Source organism: Corvus kubaryi, unplaced genomic scaffold (genome assembly GCF_017639235.1).
Source record: "Corvus kubaryi isolate FWS band 111438036 unplaced genomic scaffold, C.kubaryi_AGA036_p1.0 136, whole genome shotgun sequence".
NCBI lineage: Eukaryota > Metazoa > Chordata > Aves > Passeriformes > Corvidae > Corvus > Corvus kubaryi.
Window position 1 is genome coordinate 10731959 of NW_024580670.1, and position 24143 is coordinate 10756101.

At 54.0% G+C, this 24143-nt stretch overlaps 1 protein-coding gene across 1 annotated transcript in view; it reads right to left on the reverse strand.

Moving 5' to 3' along the window:
- The window catches only part of PLXNA1 (plexin A1), a 116341-nt gene that overhangs the window by 35433 nt on the left and 56765 nt on the right, over window positions 1–24143 (reverse strand). Inside the window, exons 9-12 of the mRNA XM_042016856.1 lie at window positions 15953–16067; window positions 11184–11384; window positions 2979–3075; window positions 2493–2683 (exon numbers count right to left, since the gene is read on the reverse strand). Coding sequence (XP_041872790.1) covers window positions 2493–2683; window positions 2979–3075; window positions 11184–11384; window positions 15953–16067 — 604 coding nt within the window. The remainder of the gene's footprint in view (window positions 1–2492; window positions 2684–2978; window positions 3076–11183; window positions 11385–15952; window positions 16068–24143) is intronic.

Below are 24143 nucleotides of genomic sequence, written 5' to 3' on the forward strand. Positions count from 1 at the left end.
TCCTCCTTGCGAAGGGCTCACTCCTGAACATCATCTCCACAGCAAGGAAAAGCGGACGAGCTGAGGGTGGGAAACATGCAGCAGCAGACACTGTCCACATCCCCAACCCTCACGGACTGCATGGAGCCAGGGGCTGTTTCTGCACAATCCCACTACAGCCATCACCACTGGGATTAACTTCTGCCCTCTGGATTCACATTGGGCTGGTCACCTTCAGCACACACAAACTCAGATGGGAGCACCCAGTCCCCTTGCACACCCGCATCCTGCAGGACATATCCCAGGCCAGCATCAGAGCTAGGACTGGTGCCTGAGCCCTGGTGACTGACCACGGCAGTCACAACTCACTATTTACACAGCAACAAAACCCTCTGGGGCTGTGGGGAACCACTGTTTGCCTAAACCTTGTTCAGCCCCTGCCCAAGTCTGGGATTGGAGCTCGTTCTAGCAGCTGCAGCCAGCACCAGGTTGGGTTTTCTCCTTAAATAAAGCTCAGGCGGGGCAGCTGGCAAGAAGCTGCTGTTTGTTTGGTGCTGCTAAATGAGTGTTAAAAGCTGCTCCGGGCATGTTCGATTCCTCCTCCGCAGCAGCAAAGCTGACAAGGGCCACGCGTTCGGGGAGGAAGGAGCCCGGGAATGAAATGACATCGTTGGCCGCCCAGCACAGGGAGGTCACAGCTAAACAAGGTGTGTGGGAGGGGGGAGCTGCCGAGGACAGCAGTAGCTGCTCAACCCTCCCCTTTCCCCCCTCCACCTCCACACCCCTGGCCCCAACAAACACTGCTGCTTTTCTCCTAATTGGTTTCATAGGGTCCTTTTACATCAACAAGAGAACGGCTCCAGCGGGTACAAGCAGTTGGCTTGCTCCCAGCTCCAGTGGCCAAAGCATGGCCAGAAAGTGCTGAGGCCAAGGGGTACCCCCTTCCCAAGGGAAAGGGTGTCACTCTGAGGGTCATAGCAAGCACTAGGTGAGACACCACAGAGGTTTGGAAAGGACTTGTCCCCACCACTGAACAATGGGTAAGTGATTCCTCACTCCAAGGGTGAAGAACTGTGGTCATCTCCCAGCCCAGCCCCACCACCCATGAAGACACCTGCACTCTAGTGGGCTGGGCAGGAAGCAGGCTCCAGCTCCCCATGAAACCACTGTAGGAGACCCCTCTCCCCCATCAGCCCATGCTGCCCTCTCTGCACTAGGCTTTTCCCTGGACCATTTGCAAGCCTGCCCACAGCCCAAATGCGGGATGGGGGGAGTGGGAGGCAGCAGGCAACAGGCAGGCTACAGGAAGAGCATCACACCAACAGCTCCTGCACATCCACACCAAATGCCACCTCCCAGGGCACTAATGCAGAGCAGAGCCAAGGTCAAGCCCACCTGCTAACAGATCTGTTCCTGCTGCACCTGCAATTACTGTAAAATTTCATAATGATTCAGGGCGGGAGAGCTGTTACCATCAGCTCTGGACCAACTGCTGTTACCAACGCCGGGCACCATCAGCTGCAGTGTGTGTGTAGATGCCTGCAGCCCTGGTCACCTGAACACAAGAGGACAAGGGCACAGCCTACAGCAAGGCCACCCTGGCCATGACCTGCCTCTGCATTCTTCACTCCCATCATCCCTAGGGGTCCAGATTTGGGCAGTTCAGCCTGAGCACGGTGGGAAGCTGACAGGGAGCCCCGCAGCTCTGCACACAACATCAGACCTCCATGTAGGGATGCAGGCTCTGAGGCTCGATCCCACTTCCCTGGGAATGAATCCCTTCCCTGCCAGCACTCCACCAGCCCCAGGCAACTCTGCAGGCAGTACTTCTTGCAGGCAGGGCTCTTTGCAGGCAGGGGCATGCCCAGCAGGGCTGTTCCCCCCTCTCCACATGGCTGCCACCCAGCACACTGCAGGGCCCATCCGTGTGAGAGGCAGGCAGCACGCACTGGGAAAAGCCAAGACTCTCATTTCCAGCCTCCATCAGATAAGGCACTAAAACCCAAACAGATCAGATCCTGTGCTAAGACTCCAGTAATTAACACCATCGAGGCCTGGCCAGGCATGGGTAAGCAGAAGGTATCCAGCTGAAATACCCACCAGTCCTTCCTTGTGAACCTGGATCCCAGCCCAACAGGCATGTGAATATTAATATACACAATCTTATAAGCAAAGGTCATAAAAGCTGTCAGGGAAATGGGATGATGATGATGAACTACTGGCCCCAGTGCACATGGCAACACATGGAGGAGCAACTTAGAGCTTTCCTGGATCCCTCAGTCATGTGCAGGAGGGGTTGGAATTTTGGAAATGAGCCAGAAAGCCCATTGCATGGGGGTGGTAGAGAGAGGATTTTAGCCTTGGAAATGAAAGTGGTGACAAAAAACACTCAAGTACTAAACACTGAGTAGATCTGGCTGCTGTGAGCTGCCACTGGAGAGCCCCATCCACATCCCCATCCCCCATCAGAGTCCCTCGGCACGGGGCATCACCACCCGCCCGTCCCCACATACCTTGGTGATCTTGGGGTCGGTGCAGCGGCTGTTGCCGCTGCTGGCGTGCATCCAGCTGCTCTCGTAGGCCAGGCAGTGCTGGCGCAGGGAGCAGCGCCGCTCCGACACGCACCAGCCACACTCGAAGCGCGGGTCGGCCTTGAGGCACAGCCCGCAGCTCTCCCGCAGCGCCGAGCACTTGTACAGGTGGGCTGCAATGGCAGGAGCAGGGCGGGGTTAGCATGGGCTCCCCAACCCATGGGCAAAGGTTCTGGGGGAAAAAGGCACCTGCTCTTGCCCCTCCCACCAACTCCCAGTGGGACAAACCCCCACAGGCAGGAGGCAGCAGCAGCCTGGACTCAACGCCAAAGGTGTCTACCAAAGCCTCTTGGAAAATGCCTCTTATTTAGAAACCCATCAAAGCACTCGTGCAAACTATGGTCAGAGCCAGGGTGGGCTGGAGGCTGAGGGGGCACTGAGCCAGGTCCTGTCCCATCCCTCACTCACCCTGGATGTTCTGGGGGTTGTCAATGACAAAGTTCCCATTCCAGACCACAGACAAGTTGACGGGCAGGTCACTGATGTCATTCCCTTCGTAGAAATACTGCAGGAGGAAACAGAAAGGAGGCAGAGCCGGTTAATTGTTGAGGCAAGATGTCCTGGTGAGGGGCATAGAAAGACATACAATCCTGTTACATGGATGTCTCCCATCAGCCCAGAGGAGAGGGATGGGGTCCTGGCTGGGACTTGCTGGCTAGGAACAAACAGGTCTGACAGCCACTCGTCAAAGTATCGGTCACAGCACATGAAACCAGTGGGCTGGACTGACAAAAAAAGATAAAGCAGCAAAACAGAGGGTTTCTAAATAGACCCAAAACCCATCAGCTCAAAGGTCTGAAGCTGCTGCTGCTGGAAGAGGAAGAAACAGATGGTGCCTCTGCAGCACAGATGTACTTCTCCCCACAAGGCTCCCAAGCCCGTCTCCATGCCCTCCCCACTCCAGGGGTGCTCAGTTGAATATTTGGGATTATGGTCATCACTGGTGAAGCTGGGGGAGGACAGGCTGGGTACATCACAGGAGTGGATTCAGTAGAGTCACCCTTGACAGCCAGTGGGGGGATGTCCCTCGCAGTCCCCTCCAGCCCCATCGCCCATAACAAAATGACATAAAGCTGTGGCCACATGGCTGTGGGTGGAACAGAGCCAAGGACCACTCCAGTGCCACAGCAACCTTCAGATCTCAGGAGAGGGCACTCCTCCTCTCCAAACCACACCCCCAGTTGCCCCACTCCCGGCTCCACACCATGCTCAGACATTGGCTACACTCCATTTCAGGACTGGCACCACCACCCTGAGCTCCCATGTAGGGCGGTGACACCAGGGAATCCTACCCCCTCAGCTTTAGGGCACCCAAAACTCAGGTCCTAGGACCTGCTGCTGTCCAGACACATCCACCTCCATTTCTCCTTCCAGCCTGGCCAGCTTCTTCTCCCCACCCAGACCCCTCACCCCTGCCTCAACACCTGAGTCCCAGCCCCAGCAGCACCATCAATATTCCCTGCAAAGCCGCTGCATGCAGACAGAGAGGTTTAATCGATACGGAGGCAGGAAGGCAGTTGGAACCATCCCTGACAGCTAATGACCTCCTTCGGCAAGAGATTCCCCGCTCCTCGCCTGAGAAAATGACAGGCGTGTCAGGAGAGATTAAATGAATGATTCATGGGTTGCTGGAGTTTGTTAGAGAGCAGTGGACGCACCAGCAGCCATTCACTGGCAGTGGCCACAGCCAGTCCCAGCACCACCTTCCACAGCCCCAGGCTGTACCAGGAAGAGGTGGCCTCAGCACCTCCTCCAGCACTGCCCCAGCTGCTGCCCCACATAGGACCCTCTGCAGTGGGTCTGTTCTACTTGACCCCCACACGGGGTACAGGGGTGTGACCCACGAAGGAAGCCAGCCATGCCCAGAAGAACAACATTTGGGTCCTTCTCGCCTGACCATCAAAGCTGGTCCCTTCTGCGCTGAGTCTCTCCCAGCCTGGCAGCACCACCAGTCCAGCATCACACACGGCACCAAAATGGGGCACACGCCCAGTGTGAGACCTGGCTACAGCAGCACACCCCTCGCTCAGCCCCACAGGGTGCCAATGAGAGCCAAGCCTGGTCCTCCACTACAGCTTGTGGTTAGTGATCCTTTGTCCACCCAAACGCAGGGTGGAAGACCCCAAAATGCAGCCCTCTCCAGGGAGGAAGGCTGCTGCTGGTCAGCCGTACACAGCAGCTGTCAGGCACATCCAGCTGCAAACCCAACAGCTTCAGCACCATCTCGTCTCTGCAGGTAGAGCCCCAGCACCCCCCAGCACAGCCCCCAGACATGGCACCTCTTGTCATGTTTGCTCAGATGACCTTCACCACATCTCCACCATGCACCATCTACCACCAGAGCCTCTCAGCAGCATTCCTGTCATCAGGCTTGGGAAGATGAAGCCAGAACCTGGCTAGGAGTCCAGATCTGTTCACCTTGCCCTATCCTACTCCCACCCAAGCACATCCTCAACAGAACCACAATGAGGAGCTGGCCGGACCCTTAGCAGTGAACAGAGACCATTCCCTGGCAGCAGGAGGGAGCACATGCTGGGAAGGGTGGTGGCAGCGCCGGAGCAGAATTTAGCTGTGACGAGCCACGTGGCAGCGTAAGTGAAATTGGCATTTTCAATTTGTACTCTGACATGTCTCATTTGGGGCCCTGGCATCTCGGGAAGGCATCCAGCCTGCAGCTGTCCAAAACACTTATTTGCATCTCTCTGCCCCGGCTGCTTTTGGAAATTAGTTCTTCTGGGAGGTGGGTTGGAGGAAGAAGAATAGGGGAAGAAGGAGGGAGAATATTAACCCCTCATGCACCGGTTCCGAGACAGCAAGAGACCAATTGCACAAGAGACTGCCTCCCTCTGAGAAAGGACATGGTGCTGAGGATGCTGACTTTGCTGTGACAGGGAGCTGCAGCGGACAGCAGGGAGCAGCGGGAGCACAGGACTGTGTGAAGGGAAGTGGCAGAGCAGGAGTCGTTGCCTCAGCTGGTGTTCAAAGTGTGGGATCACCAAGGGAACATGGATATCAATGAAAAATGTGTCCTTGGCATCTGCGTGTCTGTCAGCAGCCTCTCACCTGCCCTGCAGAGACAGCAGTGGGTCTGTGTCTTGGATGCTGTTCCTGGTCCCTGAAGGATGCTGGAGCTGGAGTCAGGACTTGGCTGTGCACGGGCAGGAGCTGCAGCTGCAGGGGCTCTGGGCTTGGCTTCCCTGGACTTGGAGATCCATCAGATCCCTCTCTAATTTCCAAAGCATCTTGTATTTTCAAAGGTGTTTCCAAAAGGCCTACTCACAGCTGCTCTTGCCATAGTGTAAGCACAAAAATGGCCTCTCCACCCACAGGCACAGCCACAGCCAGGAAAGCGGCAGCATCCAAGTAAAGCAGCAACCACCTTCCTGAAGGCCCCACAACAGGCAGGGTGTGCTTACCAATCTGTCCATCCTATGGGACCCAAAAAAGAGCTCACAGACAGGTCCCATCACATTGTCTCCTCCCTGCTCGGAGCTAACATGGTGTTAAAAATCCATTAAACACTTAACTGTTACTAACTTCCCAGTTAATCAATCTCTGTGGCTGGCAGCAGACTGGGATGAGCAGCAGGAGAGTAGGCCAGGATGGGTGTGAGTGGGGGGATGCACCTACCCAGGCAGTCCTGCTATCAGACCATCTTGCACTCTACAAAGGTGCCCAGGACCCCCAGCTGTGCCAAAGGATGATTTGGTTTGGCAGCTGCTATGAGGACAAGCTGTGGGAAAGGGAAGTTTGCTCTGGGAGCAAAAAACGACAGGCACAGCCTGAGAACTAACGGCACCCAAAGTGATGTGTTCTAATGCAGCACAGCCCACAGAAGGGGATGGGAGAAAAGATGTCATCAAGTGAGTCAGCAACCGAGATGAGAACTGCCTGGCTCCTTACCTAACCCAGCCAGCCTCCCTGTACCTCCATCAAGAGCTTACAACACGAATGTGGAGGACAGAGGATGTTTCATCCCCACCCACCTGGATACTGGTCTTCCCAGCAAGGTCTCCTTCTGCAGAGATGCAGCTCAGGCAAGAGAACTCCTCACTAAGCCTTTCTCAAGGCCCTTTACCCAAAACTTACCTCAGGCATCTTCCCAAGTAGCAACCACCAACCTCATGTTCTTCTCACATCTCCAGTTGTCACATCCACCCTGCCCCCCTGTGGGGAATGCCACCAGCCCTGCACATGACAAGGGCTGTAGCTGTCACCTGCCCTGAAAGTCCCACTTTTGATTCTAGGAAGCCCACTGCTCACCCACCCACCAGCTAGCAGCAATAGGCACTGAGAGCTACCCAGCTTCCCTTGGGATGAGAGATTCGGCACTCTGAGAAGGTGCCTGCAGGGAGCCACACGGGGGACACAGCTGCAGCTAGCAGGAAACACCCCAAATCTGTGGGCAGATTGCACTGAGATGCACTTTGGAATGCTCCTGCAAATGCCATGCCAACTAGACAAGGCCCTAGCCCTTCTCAGCCCAGAGGAGCAGGGCAGCCCCACAGCCATCAACATCCCCTACCACAGGGCATTCTTCCCACTCTAGCCACAACCTGCCCAGCCCATCCCTGGGGAAGGCAGCAGAGGGGCTGCTCCTCTGTAAGCAAACCCACACATCCAAATTTCCTGTGCAACCCCCCTCACTCCCACATGCACCATCCCCCTGGGCTGCATTTCTGGAGGAGCGCTTGGGCTGCAGCTGTGTCCTATTTTTCTGTAGTTGATGACCTCAACTCCTTCCCCGCGCTACAGGGACGGCAGTAATGTACATCGCGTCTCGCCAGGGCTCAACTGCAATTCATCATTATTTTATCTGCTGGAATTTAATTGGATCCTATCAAACTCTCCTGATACTCCCTTTTCACTTTAAACACTGCTGCAGGAAAGATAAATGTAGGCACCGCTAGGATGGAGAGCGCGGCTTTGTTGGCGGACGGAGCTGGGGCTGTGGGCTCCAATCCTGCTTCCCTCTCCATGGCTGGTTAATTAGAGATACATATACTGGAGGTGTGCAGTGCTCAGAACAGGGCATGTGTGTATGATTTATGTTGCTCTATAAATATACCCTGGGCCGAGTAAAATACCGCACAACAGCACAACTTGACGGTAACGCTCAGCCTCTCATTCTGGATCTCCTCCTTTTCTCCCCCATCACACACAAGCTTCTTCACCTGGATTCCTCTTGCCTCAAATCCAGCAGGGTGTGAGAACCTGATACCCTGGGAATATGTCAGAGCAACACCCAGGTTCTGCAGCAACAAAAAAATACCCAGAAAACTTAAATCTGACAGGTCTTACTTCACTCCCCAGCATCCACACTTGGGGCCGGGCTTCAGCATCCACACTGGGGTACCACACGTGCCCACCCTGCCAGCCCAGCTTGCTCTGCACCCACATCACTTTGTCCCAGCAATAATGCTCACTCCAGGGTGAACATCCCAACCTGAGTCTGGCCAGAGGGCAGGAGCCTCCACAGCCACACCAGAAACAGTGGGCAAGGTGGGCTCTCCATGCCAGGGGTACTGGTGAGAAAGGAGCCAAAAGGGAGCCAGGGAGGTGACACAGCTGCTCCTCACCACGTAGGACTTTGGTTAAAAGGAAAGGGAAATAACTGAGGCATGAGGCTTAATTTAAAGTGCTGAGACAACAAGCTCATGAAAACGAGATCAGGGGTTCTTCCTATTTATACATTTAAAGGGAAAGAGCAGCTCTGGGGCTATTTCAGCCTTAAGAGGAACATTTTACAGAGAAAAAGCCAAACCCTTGACAGCGAGAAACACCTGTAGTCATTTTGCAAAGGCCAGGACTAAATCAGATCAAGTCCAAGGTTACAAGCGTTAGCACAGATTCGGGACTGTGGCGCTTTTCAACAGCAAAACTGTTTCATTTTTGCAGAATCAGGAGGATGAGCCCTGTTGAGGGATGTCAGATGGGAAAGAACAGGCAAAGGCAGGGATATTTGGAAAATGAATCTCAGTGGCATCAACCTTATGCATTAAGACAGGTGACCATTTCTCCATCCTCTGCTGCAAAAAGCAAGCCTGGAAAAGTCTGCCTCCAGAAGATTAAAAGCAATGAATTGGCAAAAAAATAGTTTATTGGCAAAGATGTTCATTTTCTTAGTTAGGCTTGTCTTTCCTTTTTGCATCTTTACAATACATGTGGAAAACCATTAGGGTAGCTTTCTTTTTGAAGAGCAGAAGAGACCAAAGTGAGGAGGCAAAAAAGGTTCTTTTGGCTTTGTTTATGCCCTGGGATGCTGGGGAATACCAGAGCTGGTCTCCCTTGAGGTTGCCAAAGATCTATTGGGTGTTTCAAACGATGTTTATAGTCAACACTCAGACCTTAATGAATGGATTGCTGAATATTTAACCAAGATGTCCTTTCTTCAAAGTGCTAACAAGTCATTGGAGTTTGACAAGCACTAAAACAAAAGACAAAGAGTTTTAAGGGCCTTGACTTATTATCCCTTTCATTCACCAGTGATTCAGGAAAGCATCCCTAATTCCACAGAGTATTTAACCTCTTGTTTAGATCCCACTGAACTCCTGGAAACAATGTGTGCTTAAATGCCTTTTGGCATCCATCCTTCACTTGCTGGCTGGAAAGATGTCATCCTTTTCCTATATCTCTACTCGCCAGTGTTCACCACACCAAAATCCTAACTCATAGGATGAAGTGCAATGGAAGAAGCCACTGGGCCATGGCTGGGAGAGCCTGAAGCACTATCAAGCAGCCAGATGGACTGCAAAAAGGCACGAAGGAGACAAACACCACACAAGTGTGAATCTGAATCCCCCACACCATAATGCAGCCTGGCTCAATGCCCTCAAATGTTAAAGCAGGCAAGTAGACCCTGAAAGCAAAGTGGCTTCTTTCAAGTCAAAACTCTCCTTTTCTCTTTGTGAAGCCACCCTGCACCCGAAAGCCACATCTGCTGCTCCAGACTGCAGCCCCATGGAGCTGCTGCTACCTGCTCCCCATGCACCTCACAACACCTCATACATGCTCTTCTGACAACTTGTGCTGTTTTCACGGCATCCCTGACAATTTCCAGGGCAAACATCCACCACTGTCAGCCCAGGATAAAGCGCTCGTTCCAGCTCTCCTATCCCTTTGGAGAAGAGCTGCAGAGGCCATGCAGCTCATGACACCAATCCTGGCAGCCACAGCATCCCTTGGGAAACACAGGGCATTCGTTCTGCTTTAAAATCTCCCTCCTTAACAAATTTAAACTCACTGAGGAGAAATGAGCCCACATCGTTCAGAACCTCTCTGCAAGCTCCATCTCTGTTATGTAAAGGCTCCCCTCTGATGCAGGCACCTCTCCTCAACACCCCACAGGAGCCATCAGGCTGCTGCTGTCAGCACTGTGCAGCCACAGCACTTCCCTACAGGGAGCATCCTGCAGCACACATATCCCAAACTGCTTTGGAATAACCTCAACCAAACCCCACACTACAGAACTGGGCAGGAGGCAGCTGCCAGCTCCAGGCAGAGGAGACCTGGCAGGAGACTGGACTGGCTGCACAGCATCTCCCCAGGACTGCTGCCCAGGGCAGGAGGCAATGACTCAGGATGCTCCTTCTGTCCAAAGGCTCTGCAGCCCTGGGATCACTGGAGGAAGGAGGGAGCCAGTGCTCATCTTAAATGGCCTCTAAATGTCACTTCTGCCACCAAAGGGAGCAGGGATCGGCGCTGGTGTTAGGCTGCAAATGAGCTTTCACAGTATGAGAGATGAAAAACAAATTTTAAAAGGATTAAATGGGAGAGCAAAGAGAGGGGCTGGCTCCATTCAGATGAGGACAGGTCAGTGCAGAGCACAGTGGGCAGCTGAGGAGCTGGGCAACAGCAGCTCCCGGTGGGGCCATCAGCACCCAGAGTGGCTTTTGTTCATGGGCTTGGTGCACAGCAAGGAGCACAGACACAGCTCACCCAGGGCTGCAAAACCCTCTCCCACTTAGAAGATAAGGTGCCTGGAGAAGGCAGAGAAGGCAGAGATGCCTGCAGGAGAGAGCTGAAGTGACAGGGCTGCAGGGGGCAAGGACACAGAGGCAGGGAGAGATGCAGGGAGCAAGGGATGGAGGGCAGGCAGGCAGGGGAAGGAGGCAGCTGCTGGTCAGATCAGGGATGGAGTCAGGGACAGACAGAGGCTGCAGGGAAGGAGGGAAAGCGCTTGCAGGGCTGGCAAGCACAGCTGCATGTGGAGGACTCCATGTGTGCAATGGGACACAGAGGTGTTAGCTCCATCCTGCCTGTAAAGTGGGATAGATTTACGGGGGGGGGGAGGGCTCCAGCACATCTGGGCCCAGCTGGCTCCAGTCCAGGCAACTTTCTTCAGCTTTGCAAACCCAATTTCCTTGGAAGTGCTCCTAAAGCCTGGTGACTTCAACACTGATCCTATCTGGAACAACCCCAAGCAGCCTCCCAATGCACCTGGGGGAAGTGGTGGGGAGCCCGCCTCACACCCCACAATCAACAGAAACCCCTATAACCTGCCTGCAAGAGAGCAAAGCTGCCCATGCAACGAGCCAGGATGGTCCTGGGGCAGGCAGGATGGAGCAGCCCACAGCCAGGGCCCCTGCCGAGGACAGCTCCCGGCACACTCACCGAGGTGTTCTGGCACTGGATGCTGGTGCTGTTGAAGCGTAGGGCGGTGACGCGGGTGGTGCTGCCGGGGATGTGGAAGATGCACTCGTAGTTGCGCTGGCCTGACTGCGGCTGGGGCAGGTTCTTGGCCGTCAGGGTGATGGGTTTCACCACACCCACGGGGATGTAGATCTGGGTGGAAGGCAGGATCTGAGGGCAGTCCTGCAAGGGGAACAAGAGGCAGCCGATGAGATGGCAACACTGTGCAGCCTGCCCCAGCACCCCTGTGACCCTCTCCTGGCTGGCAGGCTTAGAAATGTGCTGCAAAAACACCACCCTGAGCTCATGCTTGAGAAAATCCTCATGTGCAGCAACCCCAAACCAGCACCCTATGGCTGCTCTACCCAAAGCCCTGAAGACAGGAAAGAAGAGCACAAAGGAATCTGGTGGCAGGGCAGATGTAGAGTGTTTTCTACAGCTCAGGTTGATTTAGGTGGGAGGTGCGGAGAGGATGCATCTATGAAATCTGTAACTTGGCACTGCAACAGCAACATGTGTTTGGGCCAACTGGTAACAACGTGGACTTCAATGCCATCATTGCAGCCAGTAGGTTTCAGAGTTAATGCCCACTGGGCTGTGCATTGTCAAGCTACCTGCTCAGCCCTCCTGTTTCCCTTACAGCTTCCATCCCCCTTCCTTCACAAGTGGACAGAAAAGCATTTTCCCTCTTTGATACAGCAATGTGCTCCTGCAGTGTGGCAGAGAACCTGCTCTGCAGCAAATTTTGCTGCGGCTTCTATCTGCACCAGCTTGGAGCAGTGTCACCCCACCCAGCCCGGCTGCAGGCTGCCCAGCAGGCAGTGCCTCCAGCCAGGGGATGCTGCTGAGCCCGAGGTGGAGAGGAAAGCACCTCCCTGCCAGCCCCTGGGGAAGGAGACATTGGGAGGGCAAAACACTCCACTTTTAATAGCTGCGGGCTCCCAGCTGCTCCAGGGGAGCTGGTGACTCTTGTGTGCAAAGCACAGGGGAGCAGGAGGGAGCAAAAATAAATGAGCTCAGGCAGCAAAACAGCTCTGCAGCCCCGGTGGGTGACACTTCGGCAACAACAGCCTGATGCAATCCCACGCTGCCTTTGCTGAGTCGGGCAGAGGTCTCACACCTACGGCAGCTACTCCTGGGAGTGTTGGCTTGAAATAATATCAGGAGGGAATAACATGTGAGCTGCTTTAAAAACAGAAATGCTGTGGACACAGCCACTCCACTGCTCTCACAAAGCTTCTGGTGGCCACAGTGCAGCTGCAGGGGCAGCTCTGGCCCCAAGGCCACCAGCAGCCATGTGTGACCAAGGCTGCCCAGCTGTCTCCTGCCACCCCGCAGCAAGCCAGGCCGGACCTTGCAAAGTGCCAGGCTTTATCTCAGCCGCTATGATTAATTAACTTTCAAACAATGCAGAGAAAAGAAAAAGAAATTGTTTCATTTAGCAAATATTGACAGAAAAACCCAACTAGTTTTACTGTTTGGGTTTTCTGTTCTTAACAAGTCTGTATTCCCCAAAAGCACAGTTTTCAAGGGAAGAAACTATTTATCTCCAAAACATACTAAACAAAATAAAAGCAGAGAGAAACAGTAGTGTTAGCCCCAACCTGGAGATGGCAACAGGGCTGGGGCAGTCTGGGGATCCTTGGCACTGCTCTGCCACCTCCCTGCTCCACATCACAGCTACCACTCTGCACAGGGGGGCTTCAGTTCCCCCCCTTCCACAATCAGCCTGACTCACAGTGGGGAGACACCTCATGCCTGCTGCCATTTCCATGGAGTGTCCCCACGACTGCACAGTGGTTGTTCCCCACCATTTCCCAGCTTGGAAGTGCTGTCAGAGGAAGCAGCCCCCACCTGCTTGATCCCCTCCACATTGCAGGGAGACCCCAGGGGTGGCACAAGCCTTCCCCACGGGGCACATACACACTTGGCAAGTATTAACTCCTGGCTCACTCTCCAACACTTCCATCTCCTCTTTTTTTGGTAATTACTGCCACAGTGCAGCTGGGGTGGTGGGTTAGTCCATGCCCCCCGGGCTGGGCTCACCATGGCTGCCTGCAGGCTGGTGCCCAGGGAGCACAGCAGGCACGTGTGTCCCTCTCCCCACACAGGCAGGAGGGCTCATTCTGCCGATTCGCGGTTTGAGCCGAATCCCCCCATGATGTCACACACTCCACATCTGCCAGCAGAAGTGTCTCATCCAGCAAAAATGTCAGCCTGTGCCCAAACAGGAAGCACCTGGTGCTGGTGGGCGCCCAGGGTGCCCGGAGGGGTGGGGGTACAAGGACGACTCATTTCCCCTCTGAGCAAGTCCAACCTCTGACACAACTGGCTCCAGCATTGCCCAGCTCTTCCATCCCTTGGGAACACTCTGCACAGCCCACAGAGCTCTGTGTCCTGCCAAAAATAGCCCCTCCCAGCAGAGTCCCAGGCCTCAGGAGGAGGCAGCTATGAAGGCATGGGATGAGCAGAAAAGCAAGACCCCAACTCACAAAAATTCCCAAATATCACACAAGTTGGATTTTCTCCATTAAAACCATTTTTCCAGCTGGATGAGAACATGACATGGGTGTCCGGGTTTGTCTGGAGAGGTAAGAGCTTTAGAATCACACTGCAAATGCTGCCATTGGAGTTTCTCTGGCAGCTCCCAGCTCCAGCTGCAAGGCTGTGCATCAGCAGAGATAGGATGAAGGCAGTCTGGGACGGGGCCCGACCCCAGCTTTGATGTTCCTTCACAAAGTCCTCAGCCATTCCCACTGATGGGGAATGAAGGACAAAGACGAACCTGCTTAATCTAAACCAACACACTTCATCCCTCCAGTCCAGGAGCCTTTCAGCCTCCACAGCAGCTCTGCATCAGCAGGGGCTGTCACAGAAGAGCAGCCTTCTGGGATGGGATGCTCCAATGTCCATCACTGACCACCCTCTGGTCACCACTGCACATCGTGAGTGGAAAAAATGAACAGCAGCCTGGGCTGCTTCATCACCTCTTCCCCAGCCCTGCACCCCCCAGCAAAGCCACAGAGGAGGCCAATCTCCAGAGCCTGGGCTTTAAAGCTTCCACAACAGTGGACAGGGACATCCTTCCTGCTGTCACCATTTCCAGGCACATTTATGTGAGTAGTGGCTCCTACCCACGCCCCATTCCAGCCCTGCCACCCCCAGAAAACCAGACAAACATTCCTGGCATGCCCAGGACAGAGTGCCATGGGTCACTCTGTTTTCCTACAAAACAACCACTTTCCCACCCAGGAAATCGTGGCAAAACACCCGTGGGAAGGAGCAGAGACAGAGTTACCCTCTGTCCCTGCATTTCCTGACCGGTGCCCACGACACTCCAGCCAACACAGACAGACCAAATCCTGCTTAAAATAACCCTCCTGCAGAGAGGATGGGGCTGGATGTCTACCATTAACTTGCCCAGTGGTGCTATGGGATTGGCACCAAGCCCCCCCACCCACCACACCACCCTGCTGGGGACCAGGATGGCCAAGCATGGGGACAGGATGTCTCATCCCAGCCTGGTCACACAGCCCACAGCAGCAGCTGGTCTGAGGGTGCCTCACCATCCCTGCTGGGAACTGCTGAGGCCACACTAATGTGCAAACAGGCTGAGCCAGGCAATCCAAACCTCAAACCAGGCGCTGGTCCATTTCCCAGTGTGGCCAAAAGGTCTGCTGGGGGACACCCTGTTCACACTGGGGAGTGACACAAGTTCCTGAGCAGTCAGTCCGTGGGAGAGCTGCACTAGGGCAACACCGCTGTGGGGTACAGCCAGATGCTTTGGGGTTGGCCTGGCAGGGAGGGGGGCAGATGCCATGGCGTTACTGAGGGGAATGGGCAGACGAGAGCTGCTGGGCTCCAGTGGTGTGGACACCACATGTTGCATTTGCAGCAGCAACGCCAGGGCTGGCTGGAAGCATGACCTCAGGAGCAGGCTGCTGGGATGCCTGAGACAGGCAGATCACTCACTGGATTTCTTCACAGGCTAGGAGAAAACAGCTTTTTCCAACTTTCTTGGGTTAGCAAATTCCCCTGGAGGTGGCAGGACCCTTCCCTGGGCCCATATACAGGCAATGGGAAACCCGGATAAGTTCAACTGGAGCCTCCTTTTAGAACAGGGACAGAGGAGAAACTTTCCTTCCTGTAACTCTCCCTTCAGGATCCAAATCAGCATTTACTGTAGAGCCAGCAGTGGCTTGCCAGATCTCCAGACCCAACCCACGCAGCCAGCAATGCCACCACAGGCTGGGGACAGCAGGACATCCTGCAAACACCCTGCCAGTTTCAGGCAGGTTTCCCCAGTGGGTGGCACGGATGCTGCACAGGATGAGCCCCCACAAAAGAACATGTTCCTTAGTAAAGCAGTTGAGATGAAGAAGGCGTGAGGTGCAGCAAAACAGTTTGTATTACAGATTTCAACCTTCCCCTCTCTGAAAACAAGTTGTTCTGCAATGACAGTTCCAGCTTGCTCCCTTCACAAACATCAAAGCAAAATGCTTTAGCATCTCTGCCTTTGTTTTTCCTTTCATTCAGCCTTAAGTGCTCCGGGCTTCACCTGACTTCCCAAGCTGCCTCTCCGAAGCCACACAGCCTCTCTCCACCAGCACACGGTCCCGTCAGGACTTCCCTTTCCTCCCTCACTGCTTCTCAGGCAGTCCCAGCATCCCAGGAGAGGCAGTGAGAATGGTTTCTGAAGCAGCCATGACAGGACCCAAACAGGTAAGGGGAGCAGTCGCACATTGTCTTACCTCAGAGAGCTTGACACGTCCCTCCAGGAAAGAGCAGTCGGCAGCGTTGTGAGTGCAGATGTGGCGGTACTTGCACCAGTGGCAGGGGAAGGAGCCGTTCACACAGGACAGGCAGCTGCAGAAGGAGAGAAGTGGGCAGCATCAGGGCAGCACCGAGGCAGAGCCCACAGGGACATTTCTTGGGATGCTTCAGCAGGACAGCATCTGTAGGTGATCCTGTACCTCGGGGTGGAAAGGATCCCTTAGCCATGAGGCACAGGCCGTGCGTTGGGAGGGAGATGCCTGCACAACCCGAACCCCCAGGCTTTGCCCACAGCAGGGTGGGGGGATATGGCCTTTTAGGCACTGCAGGATTTGTGTCCCAGCCGAAGAGGCCATGCTCCTTCCTCCTCTTGGCAGACTGACCCTGCCTGCCCCACTCCAGCAGGGGCAGAGCTCCAGACTTCGGGAGCTTTATTTGGGTTCACTGAAAGGCGATTTTAGCAAGAGGCAGCACATCAAGGGCTCTGCACCGCAGGGGAACAGGGGAGAAAGGGCCAGATTAATGCATGCTCATTGAGAAGAAAATTATAACTGGCGAAAGGTTGGGTCAGATTAACATTTTGGGACTGTAGCGCCTTTCAGCCGCTCACAATAGGTTGTGTGTGACCCCCTCCCTCAGCCCCCTCAGCCCCAGCCCTCCCCAGCCGGGCGGGCGTTGTGTCTGTGGCCTCCCCCCCCCCCCCTCAGCCCCAGACGCTTCCATCTCCCTCCCCAGCCTCCTCTCGGAGCTCTTTGTGCACAGGGATCACTCCTGCTCCCCTCTCCCCATCTCTTCTGGGAGTATGCTGAGGACCCAGGGATGCCAGGAGCTCCCATGCTCTGCTTTCCATTCCTCTTACCAAAGAAACCAGCCCCAGGGACCTGATGACTCTCCCCAGAGCAGGAGAGGACACACAGAGTCCCACAGCCATTCACAGGAGTGGCACCTCGACAGCCTGTCCCCTTGCTAACCCCCTCGCAGGCATCCCTGTTTGCAGACACAGGGCATCCCACAGCTGGAGGGAGGCCTTTGGGGGTTTCACCCCTGTGAGGAGGGAAGGGGCTGAGCCCCCCTGCCACGCTGCCTGGGGGCAAAATAGCAGACAGGTCCTGCATTCAGTGCACGAGCCTTCACAGGGCGGGTCTGCACCAGGCGTGTCTGTGCAGCCCAAGCTGTTCTCCCAAGGAGGAGATGGGAGAGCTGCTGAGGCATAAGCTAAAAGGCAGTAAAAATAATCAGCCTGGCTTAAAGATAAAAAAAAAAAAAAAAAGAAAAAAGAAAAAAGAAAAAAGAAAAAAGAAAAAAGAAAAAAGAAAAAAGAAAAAAGAAAAAAGCAGCAACACTAGTTTTCTCCCTAGAAGGCTCATACCTGCTCCTCACTGATCCGAGCATCAAAAGGATCAGGCCCAAAGCAATTATATTTAAACAAAGACAGGCTCTTTCCCTGAACACAGCCCTGATAGGAGGCAGGCAGCCCTGCCCAGCCCAATCCTGCTCCTAATCACAGCTACCTCTCTGCCTCTACCCGTGGGAAATGACAGGAAAACACAGCATGGCCCTGTGAGGCAGCAGAAAGACAATCTTCCTGGAGAAGAGATCCTTGGTGGCAGAGCCTGGCATGCTAAATCCCTCGCCCTCCAGCAGAATTATCACTTTGGAGGTGTGGGAGCCACAGGGTAAGGGCAGCCCAGGGTGCAAAGACACACCCAAGGCTTTGCAGGCCCAGGGCTCCTGGCCTGCCCGGGGGTTTCACACACCATTACAGATACAGCAAGAGCTTCCCAAATCCATGCGCACACACTAAGGAAATATTTAATTAAGCTGCTTGCAAAGGGGGCTGGAAGTCATTTCCATGTTTCGCTCACATTTTCACTTCCAAATGAACAGCCCTTTTAGCTTTACCCACAAATATGCTAATTGAGATGCTCCTTATGCAAATATATGCAGTTTTATTTCAGCTGCAGAGATTCAACTTAAAAGCAGAGCCACAGCCTCCTATCTCTGGTTGCTTTGATGGAGGGAGGTACAGAGGGTAGGGGAACCAGAGAACACAAACAAAGCCAAAGGACAGCTCCTGCCCTCCTGCTAAGGGTTCAAGCAAGGACCAGTGGACAGATAAATCCACGATATGGAGGGGCAGGACAGGGAACATACAGATTAATCCTCATGGGAGTAGAGTAGCCCCAGAGAGGTCATTAAGACAGAAGCACAAGCAGCCACAAGCCACATGCTGGGGCACAACCAGCAAGCTGGGGCACAAGCTCCCATGAATTGCCCCCACCATCCTCCAGAGAAGAAATTTTCCAGTCACCAGGTCCTTCAGGGTCTGCAAAAAGACTCCCCAGTCCCCTTTCCACCACCTCACAAGGCCTCTCAAAGCAGCTGGGTGAAGCTCCCAATTCAGCCCTGCCCTGGGCACCCCAGCCTGACAACTGCAGTTCCACTTTGCAGTTCTTCAGGGTCAAAGCCAAATCTTGGCTATTTCTAGACCCTCCTCACCTGAGGGTCTCCTTTGCCATTTAATTACTGCAGGTCCCAGCTGGTTTCCTGGTCTCCACTGGTCAAAGGATCTCAGGTTATCCTCCATGTGCACCCTGACGTGGTTTCCCCTCCCTACTTTAGCTCTCCCAGTTGCTTCCAACTTAACTGAACCACTCCTAAAGCCCCATCCTCGGAGATGGTTTCCACCCTCTCCCTTCTGTCAACGTTCTCCTTCTGCCATAAGGACATCAAATGCCCCTGTGAGAGTCACCACACACACCTTGCTCTGCAGCATCTCTGCTGTGTTTAGAGCCTGCCCAGGTCAAAGTGGTGAGTAAGTCAGCACTCGGGTGCCAGTAACGTGGTGAAACCCTGCTCACAGCCTGCCTCAGTGCTGCTGGCCTCAGCATGGCTGTTTGACCACCACAGCGCCCTGCAAGGCTGCCCAAAGCCCAGGACAGGAGCTGAGGCAGGGATCCCCGGCTGCTGGTCAGGCTGGGCAGCGTGGCTGGGGCTGTGTCCCAGAGTGTCCGTATCCCGGTGGGTCCGTGTGCCACTGCTGTCTGTTCCTGGCACAGGAGCAGGCTGCTCGGCAGCATGATGCCATCTGTGCCGTCTCTCTCCTTCCCACGGTCAGGCACTCTTCCCTCATCACTTCTTGCCTAAGAGGCTTTCATCACTCCTGATAATTAGAGGGAGGCTCTCCTTCATGTGTTGAAGTGTTCCCCCTCCCCAAAGCGTGCCAGGAGAGCAAGAAGCCCAGTGAGGCAGAAAACCGATGGTGGGGGTGCAGCACTGATAGGGACCCACAGCTTGTTCCCCATCTGCCTCCTCCCCAGCCCTGCCAGGTGCTGGTGGAGATGAAGCCCAGGCGAGGCAGGGGAAGGGAGCCAGACCCACCAGCAGTGCCGTCCTTGCCTCCTGATGACCTCGTGAGAGAGGCGTGGCACCAGCCTCAGAGCAGCATTTCAGGGTCACTCTGTGCCAAGTGCCCCATTCCAAAACAAGTCCAGGCTCACTGCTGGCCTGAAACCTCCCCCAGCCAGAGGAGGCGTCCTTGCAGGCAACAAAGCAGCTCTGCCCAAGTTTGAGTGCTCCAGGGTCAAAGCCAGAGCCTCCCCACAGCCCCCACGCTTGCCCACATCTCACCCCACCAGCTGGGCCAAAAACTCCCAGCACTGCTCCCCTCCACTTCCATAAATGATCCCAGACTTGATAAGGCCATCCTAGGGAAACACCTGACAGGACTGTAGAGAAGCAGAGGCAGAGACAGGGCAGAAGGACAGTAAAGACACCTTGCCAGGGTGGGTGCAGGGCCAAAAGCATCACTGCAGGATGAGCCCAGATCCAGGGGCAGCTTCAGGGACTGACTCCTCCCTGGGTGTGCAGGCACCTCCAGTGACCATGGAGAGGTCACAGCTGTCTCCACACATGACCCAAAGCAATGCTGTAGCTGATGTAGCGTGGAGAGCCAGCAGTGCTGGATTCAGGCTCCTCACTCACTCTCCTTCCTGCACTCCCAGCCCCAGGCATGCCACGTGCCCAAAGGAGCACAAAGCTCTTCATCACACTGAACAGCGAGGGCAGAAAACAAAAACAGCATCCACAGGAGTGAGATAAGCCTGAGCAGCAAACGTGAGTGGGACAGGAGGTGCGAGCACGGCACACACACAACAGACACTGAGGCTATTTCTACGGCACAGCACATCACTGGAGAAAGGAAGGACATGGAGTGAAGGGCAGGGAGGAGGGACAGGGGGAAGTTGAACGGCACCAAGAGCAGAGCAGGGGAGGTCCATTAAGAAGGGAAATTATAAACACAGTGTTGATGAAAACAGCATCTGTGCAGGCACAGCACAGCCGCCTGTGAGCCCCCCGACTGCTCCTCAGATCTCCTCTTGGCAGGAGGATGCATCCTTAGTGAATACTCAGCTCCAGCACAGCCTGCATCTGGAGCAGCAGCTGTCAGGGTTGAGGGGCTGAACTGCAGTGCTTTGGGCTTTATATCCATCTCTCTACCCTAGGGAGAAGGGAAGATCCTGAAGAGCAGTGGAACCAGACGGTCCGTGTCCCCCAGCCCCTACATGGACCTACAGGCAGCTTCCCCACTGGTGCCCCGGAAAGGTGTGGGGTGGGTGTCAGCTCCCACCTCCCTCCATCCCTGCCCATCTCAATCCATTTCTGCCCTTCCTTTTGCACCAACCCAATGCTTTTCCATCTCTGCTGGGTTTCGCCAAGGTCCTTACTCACAGGGTGGTCCAGAGCATCCACCATCATGCTGGAGGATGCAGAATCATGCCCTGGGTTTTAAAATAATTCTCTTGAAACACCCTCAGCTGCCTTCCCTTACTGAAACGTAAGACCAGGCTGTACCAGCCCTCCTCATTCACAACATACATGACATAAACCAGGTTATCCTGAGCTGTCTCTGGGGCCATCCTACAGGATTTTCCACCTGCCCCCACCCAGGAACACACAGGGATCTGTTACCACCACACAGCTCAGCCATGCAAACTCAGATACACTCACTCAACTGCTTGCAGCCATCTGTCCATGCCTTTGAAAAGAAAGCATCTGTAAGCATCTGGAAATGAGCAGCACTGGGCCAACAGAGAAGCAGCCATGCCATGTGCAGGCAGACAGAATGGCTGCAGAGAGGAGCCAAGGCACAAGGGCTGGCATTGTCCCACGGGTGCCAACGGGTGCCTCAGTCACCAGAACAGCCCAGCCCTGCCTTACCGGCACAACCCCACTGCTCCCAGCCCTTGGGACATGCATTAAAATCCCATTTACTTAATGGAGGCTTACAGGGAAAGCCTGACCTGTGGGATGGAGACACAGCAGAGTCACATCTCTCCAGCCTGGAGGAGTTAGAGCCATTTGGCATGTCTGCCTTTGCTCTAGCCTCAGAGAAATTCAGCACCCTGCAGCTGATAGGACATGGGTGTCACAACTGTCACTACAGTGAGGCACAACCACAAGGCTGGTGGCATCATGACCACCTCCCACACTCGAGACAGGTTTCCACGATGCTCAGATCCCCTCTTGGAATCAGACTTGCTGACATGATTTTCCCCCTTTCCCTGTGCCACCACCTGGATTTTTGCTTCCACACTGCAGTGGCAGGACATGCTGGTGATGCGCTGGGCACGCTGGTGCTTGAAAAAACAGCAGCTCTGCAAAACCTGCCCACAGAATTGAAAGAAGCACCAAAAGTTCTCATCTTCTTCCCCATCCCACTCCACTTGCCAGCTCCCTTCCCACAGCCACACACTCCAAAATGCCAAGCCACAACATGATTTATGAAACAGAGTTTCCAGAGGAGAAATCCAGCGAGGAAACATGGAAAAAGCGGGAAGAAATGAATACATCTTAGTATTCCCTGGAATTGCTCACTAGCTTTCCGTGAGGATTCCCTACTCACCCACCTCGCCGGCAAGCTCTGCCAGAGGCAGGCAGGGAGCCTGGTATTACATCTTTATCTTAAAAGGGGACTCATTTCCCCACAAATGCTTTGAAGAAGGCGTTTAACTCTGACAAAGACGACCTCAACATCTGCCCGTGCACGTGCTGGACTCGGGCTGATTCATTACACGATCAAAGGTGCCGAGCAGCCTTTAAATGCCTGCACTTGATCGGTGTCCCATTGGAATCCCTCAAGGGAATCCACCCAGTCCCTGCCACGGGGTTTTCATCTCATCCTCCACTGCAGGAACCAGAGTCTGTCCCCAGGAGCTGCAGAGAAGCCTGTGGGCAGCCCTGCTCCCCTGCTGTGGGCTGGCAGAGACTCTCAGCCACCCACATCCCTCTTTGCAAGGGCCTCATTTCCCCACACTGAACTCTTGGTTTCCACTCCCCTGTTCAGTGCATCTCCCAGAGCTCAGCCAGAAGCATCCCCTGCCTCATGCGCAAGCCTTTACAAGCAGGATGCCCAAAAGATGCCACTGCCTGGAAACACTTGCCTGAGCCCCACAGGAGCCCTGAGTACACAAAGCTGGGACCTCCAGAAGCTGCCCAGGTGACTCCTGGAAAGGAATGAAGCCCCAGAGGGAACGAAAATTCCAAACCAGGGCTCTCAGGGACCCTGCACAAAGTACCCCAGGAGCCACTGACGCTGGTCTGTGATGGGGACAGTTCCATCACACAGGCATAAAGCCCTGCATTAACAGATGGGACAGCTTTGAAGCTCTACCTGGAAGACATCCCCTCAGCCCAGAACATCACAGCCAAACATACAGGCAGCAAAACCCCCTCTGTACCCTCCTCTCCTGTAGAAGTGATCAGAAGCATCTTCCCTTCTGCAAATCCCTCCCTTGACCAGGCACTTGAAAATGCTTGGAAAGAAGACTTGCCAAGGTGGTGGGAAATAAGAGAGCCGGGATGCTCATGCAGCAGCAGGACCAGCCCCACAGCCCGCATTTTGCTGATGCCTTTCCAGATGTCTGCCGAAAACAAGAAATCAGATTCTCCCTGGTGCACACGGTGGAGCTGCATTGGCTTCCCTTGGAGCTACCCCAGCTGACATCAGCAAAGAGCTGCCTCACAAGCCTCCCATCTCTCCACAACCATCTGAAAAATCTCACCCAAACACTTTGTCCTCAGCTGAGAAATGATTCGACACGCAGAACTCTGCCTTCCAACCTCAGCAAAGCCGCCCAAATATAAAAAGAAAACATAACGCACAGTGATCAGAGATCTCCACAGGAAAAACATTAGCCTCGTGGAAAAGCATATTGTTCCTAATACAGAATTTATCAGGCTGATGTATAGATTTTCCTCCACAAAATATGAAACCTGGATCTGAAAGGCTATTAACTCCAGAGAGATCCATTAAAGACGCCTGTCTGCAAATGGTATTTAAAAGTATTGCATCATCCCAGGAGGTATTGTCATGCTCTTTGGCTACGATTCGACTGCAGGTCACATAGTTAAAACTAACTCCAAACCCTAAAACTCTTAACGTAAAAAAAAAATAATAATGTTCACCAGCTTAGAACATGGACTTTTCTATCAGCTTCAACTGGAGTCCATAAATATTAATGCATCCATAATTAGCCTTTTTAAATAATGCATCCAAAATTAAACATCAACGCAGTAATAAATCAGTCAGGCTCTTTGTTGTAGGTTTGTTTCAGGGGGGTAGGGTGTTTTTTCCCCTCCTGTGTCAGGCACATAAAATAAAATGCCAATTCCCCCACCACCTCTTCCCACCAGACCGCTGATTGGACTAAATATGATGCCATTTGTACTTAAAAGTCATCTTTCTTTCATTTAGAAAAATAAAAGTCGTATCTGCTTTTTGATTTGCAAAATAATGACATGCAGCCAGCCCGAGCCAAAGCTGAGCTAATGTTATTGAAACCACAGGACGTGAAGGGAGACAAAGCTCATCTCAGAGTCAAGGTGAGGGAGAAAGTCAAGTTTGCAAAGTCTCTCCTCCCTCACCAGCATAGCGCTTCCAGGAGGAGCCCTGCTCCCTGTGCAAAGAGCAGGAGGGAAGGAATCCCTGTGATGAAGGAGCTTTGCAGGGGCTCTCCTCTGACACATCCCTCCTGGAGATCACTGTGGGTGGGTTCCCAGCCAGGGCACCTGCATCTCACTTGCTCTTCCCTGATCGAAGTGGAAACTCTGAACAGGCTTTGGAGGAGCAAACTCCAGCAGAGCCCTCAAGCCAGGCTCAAAACTTTG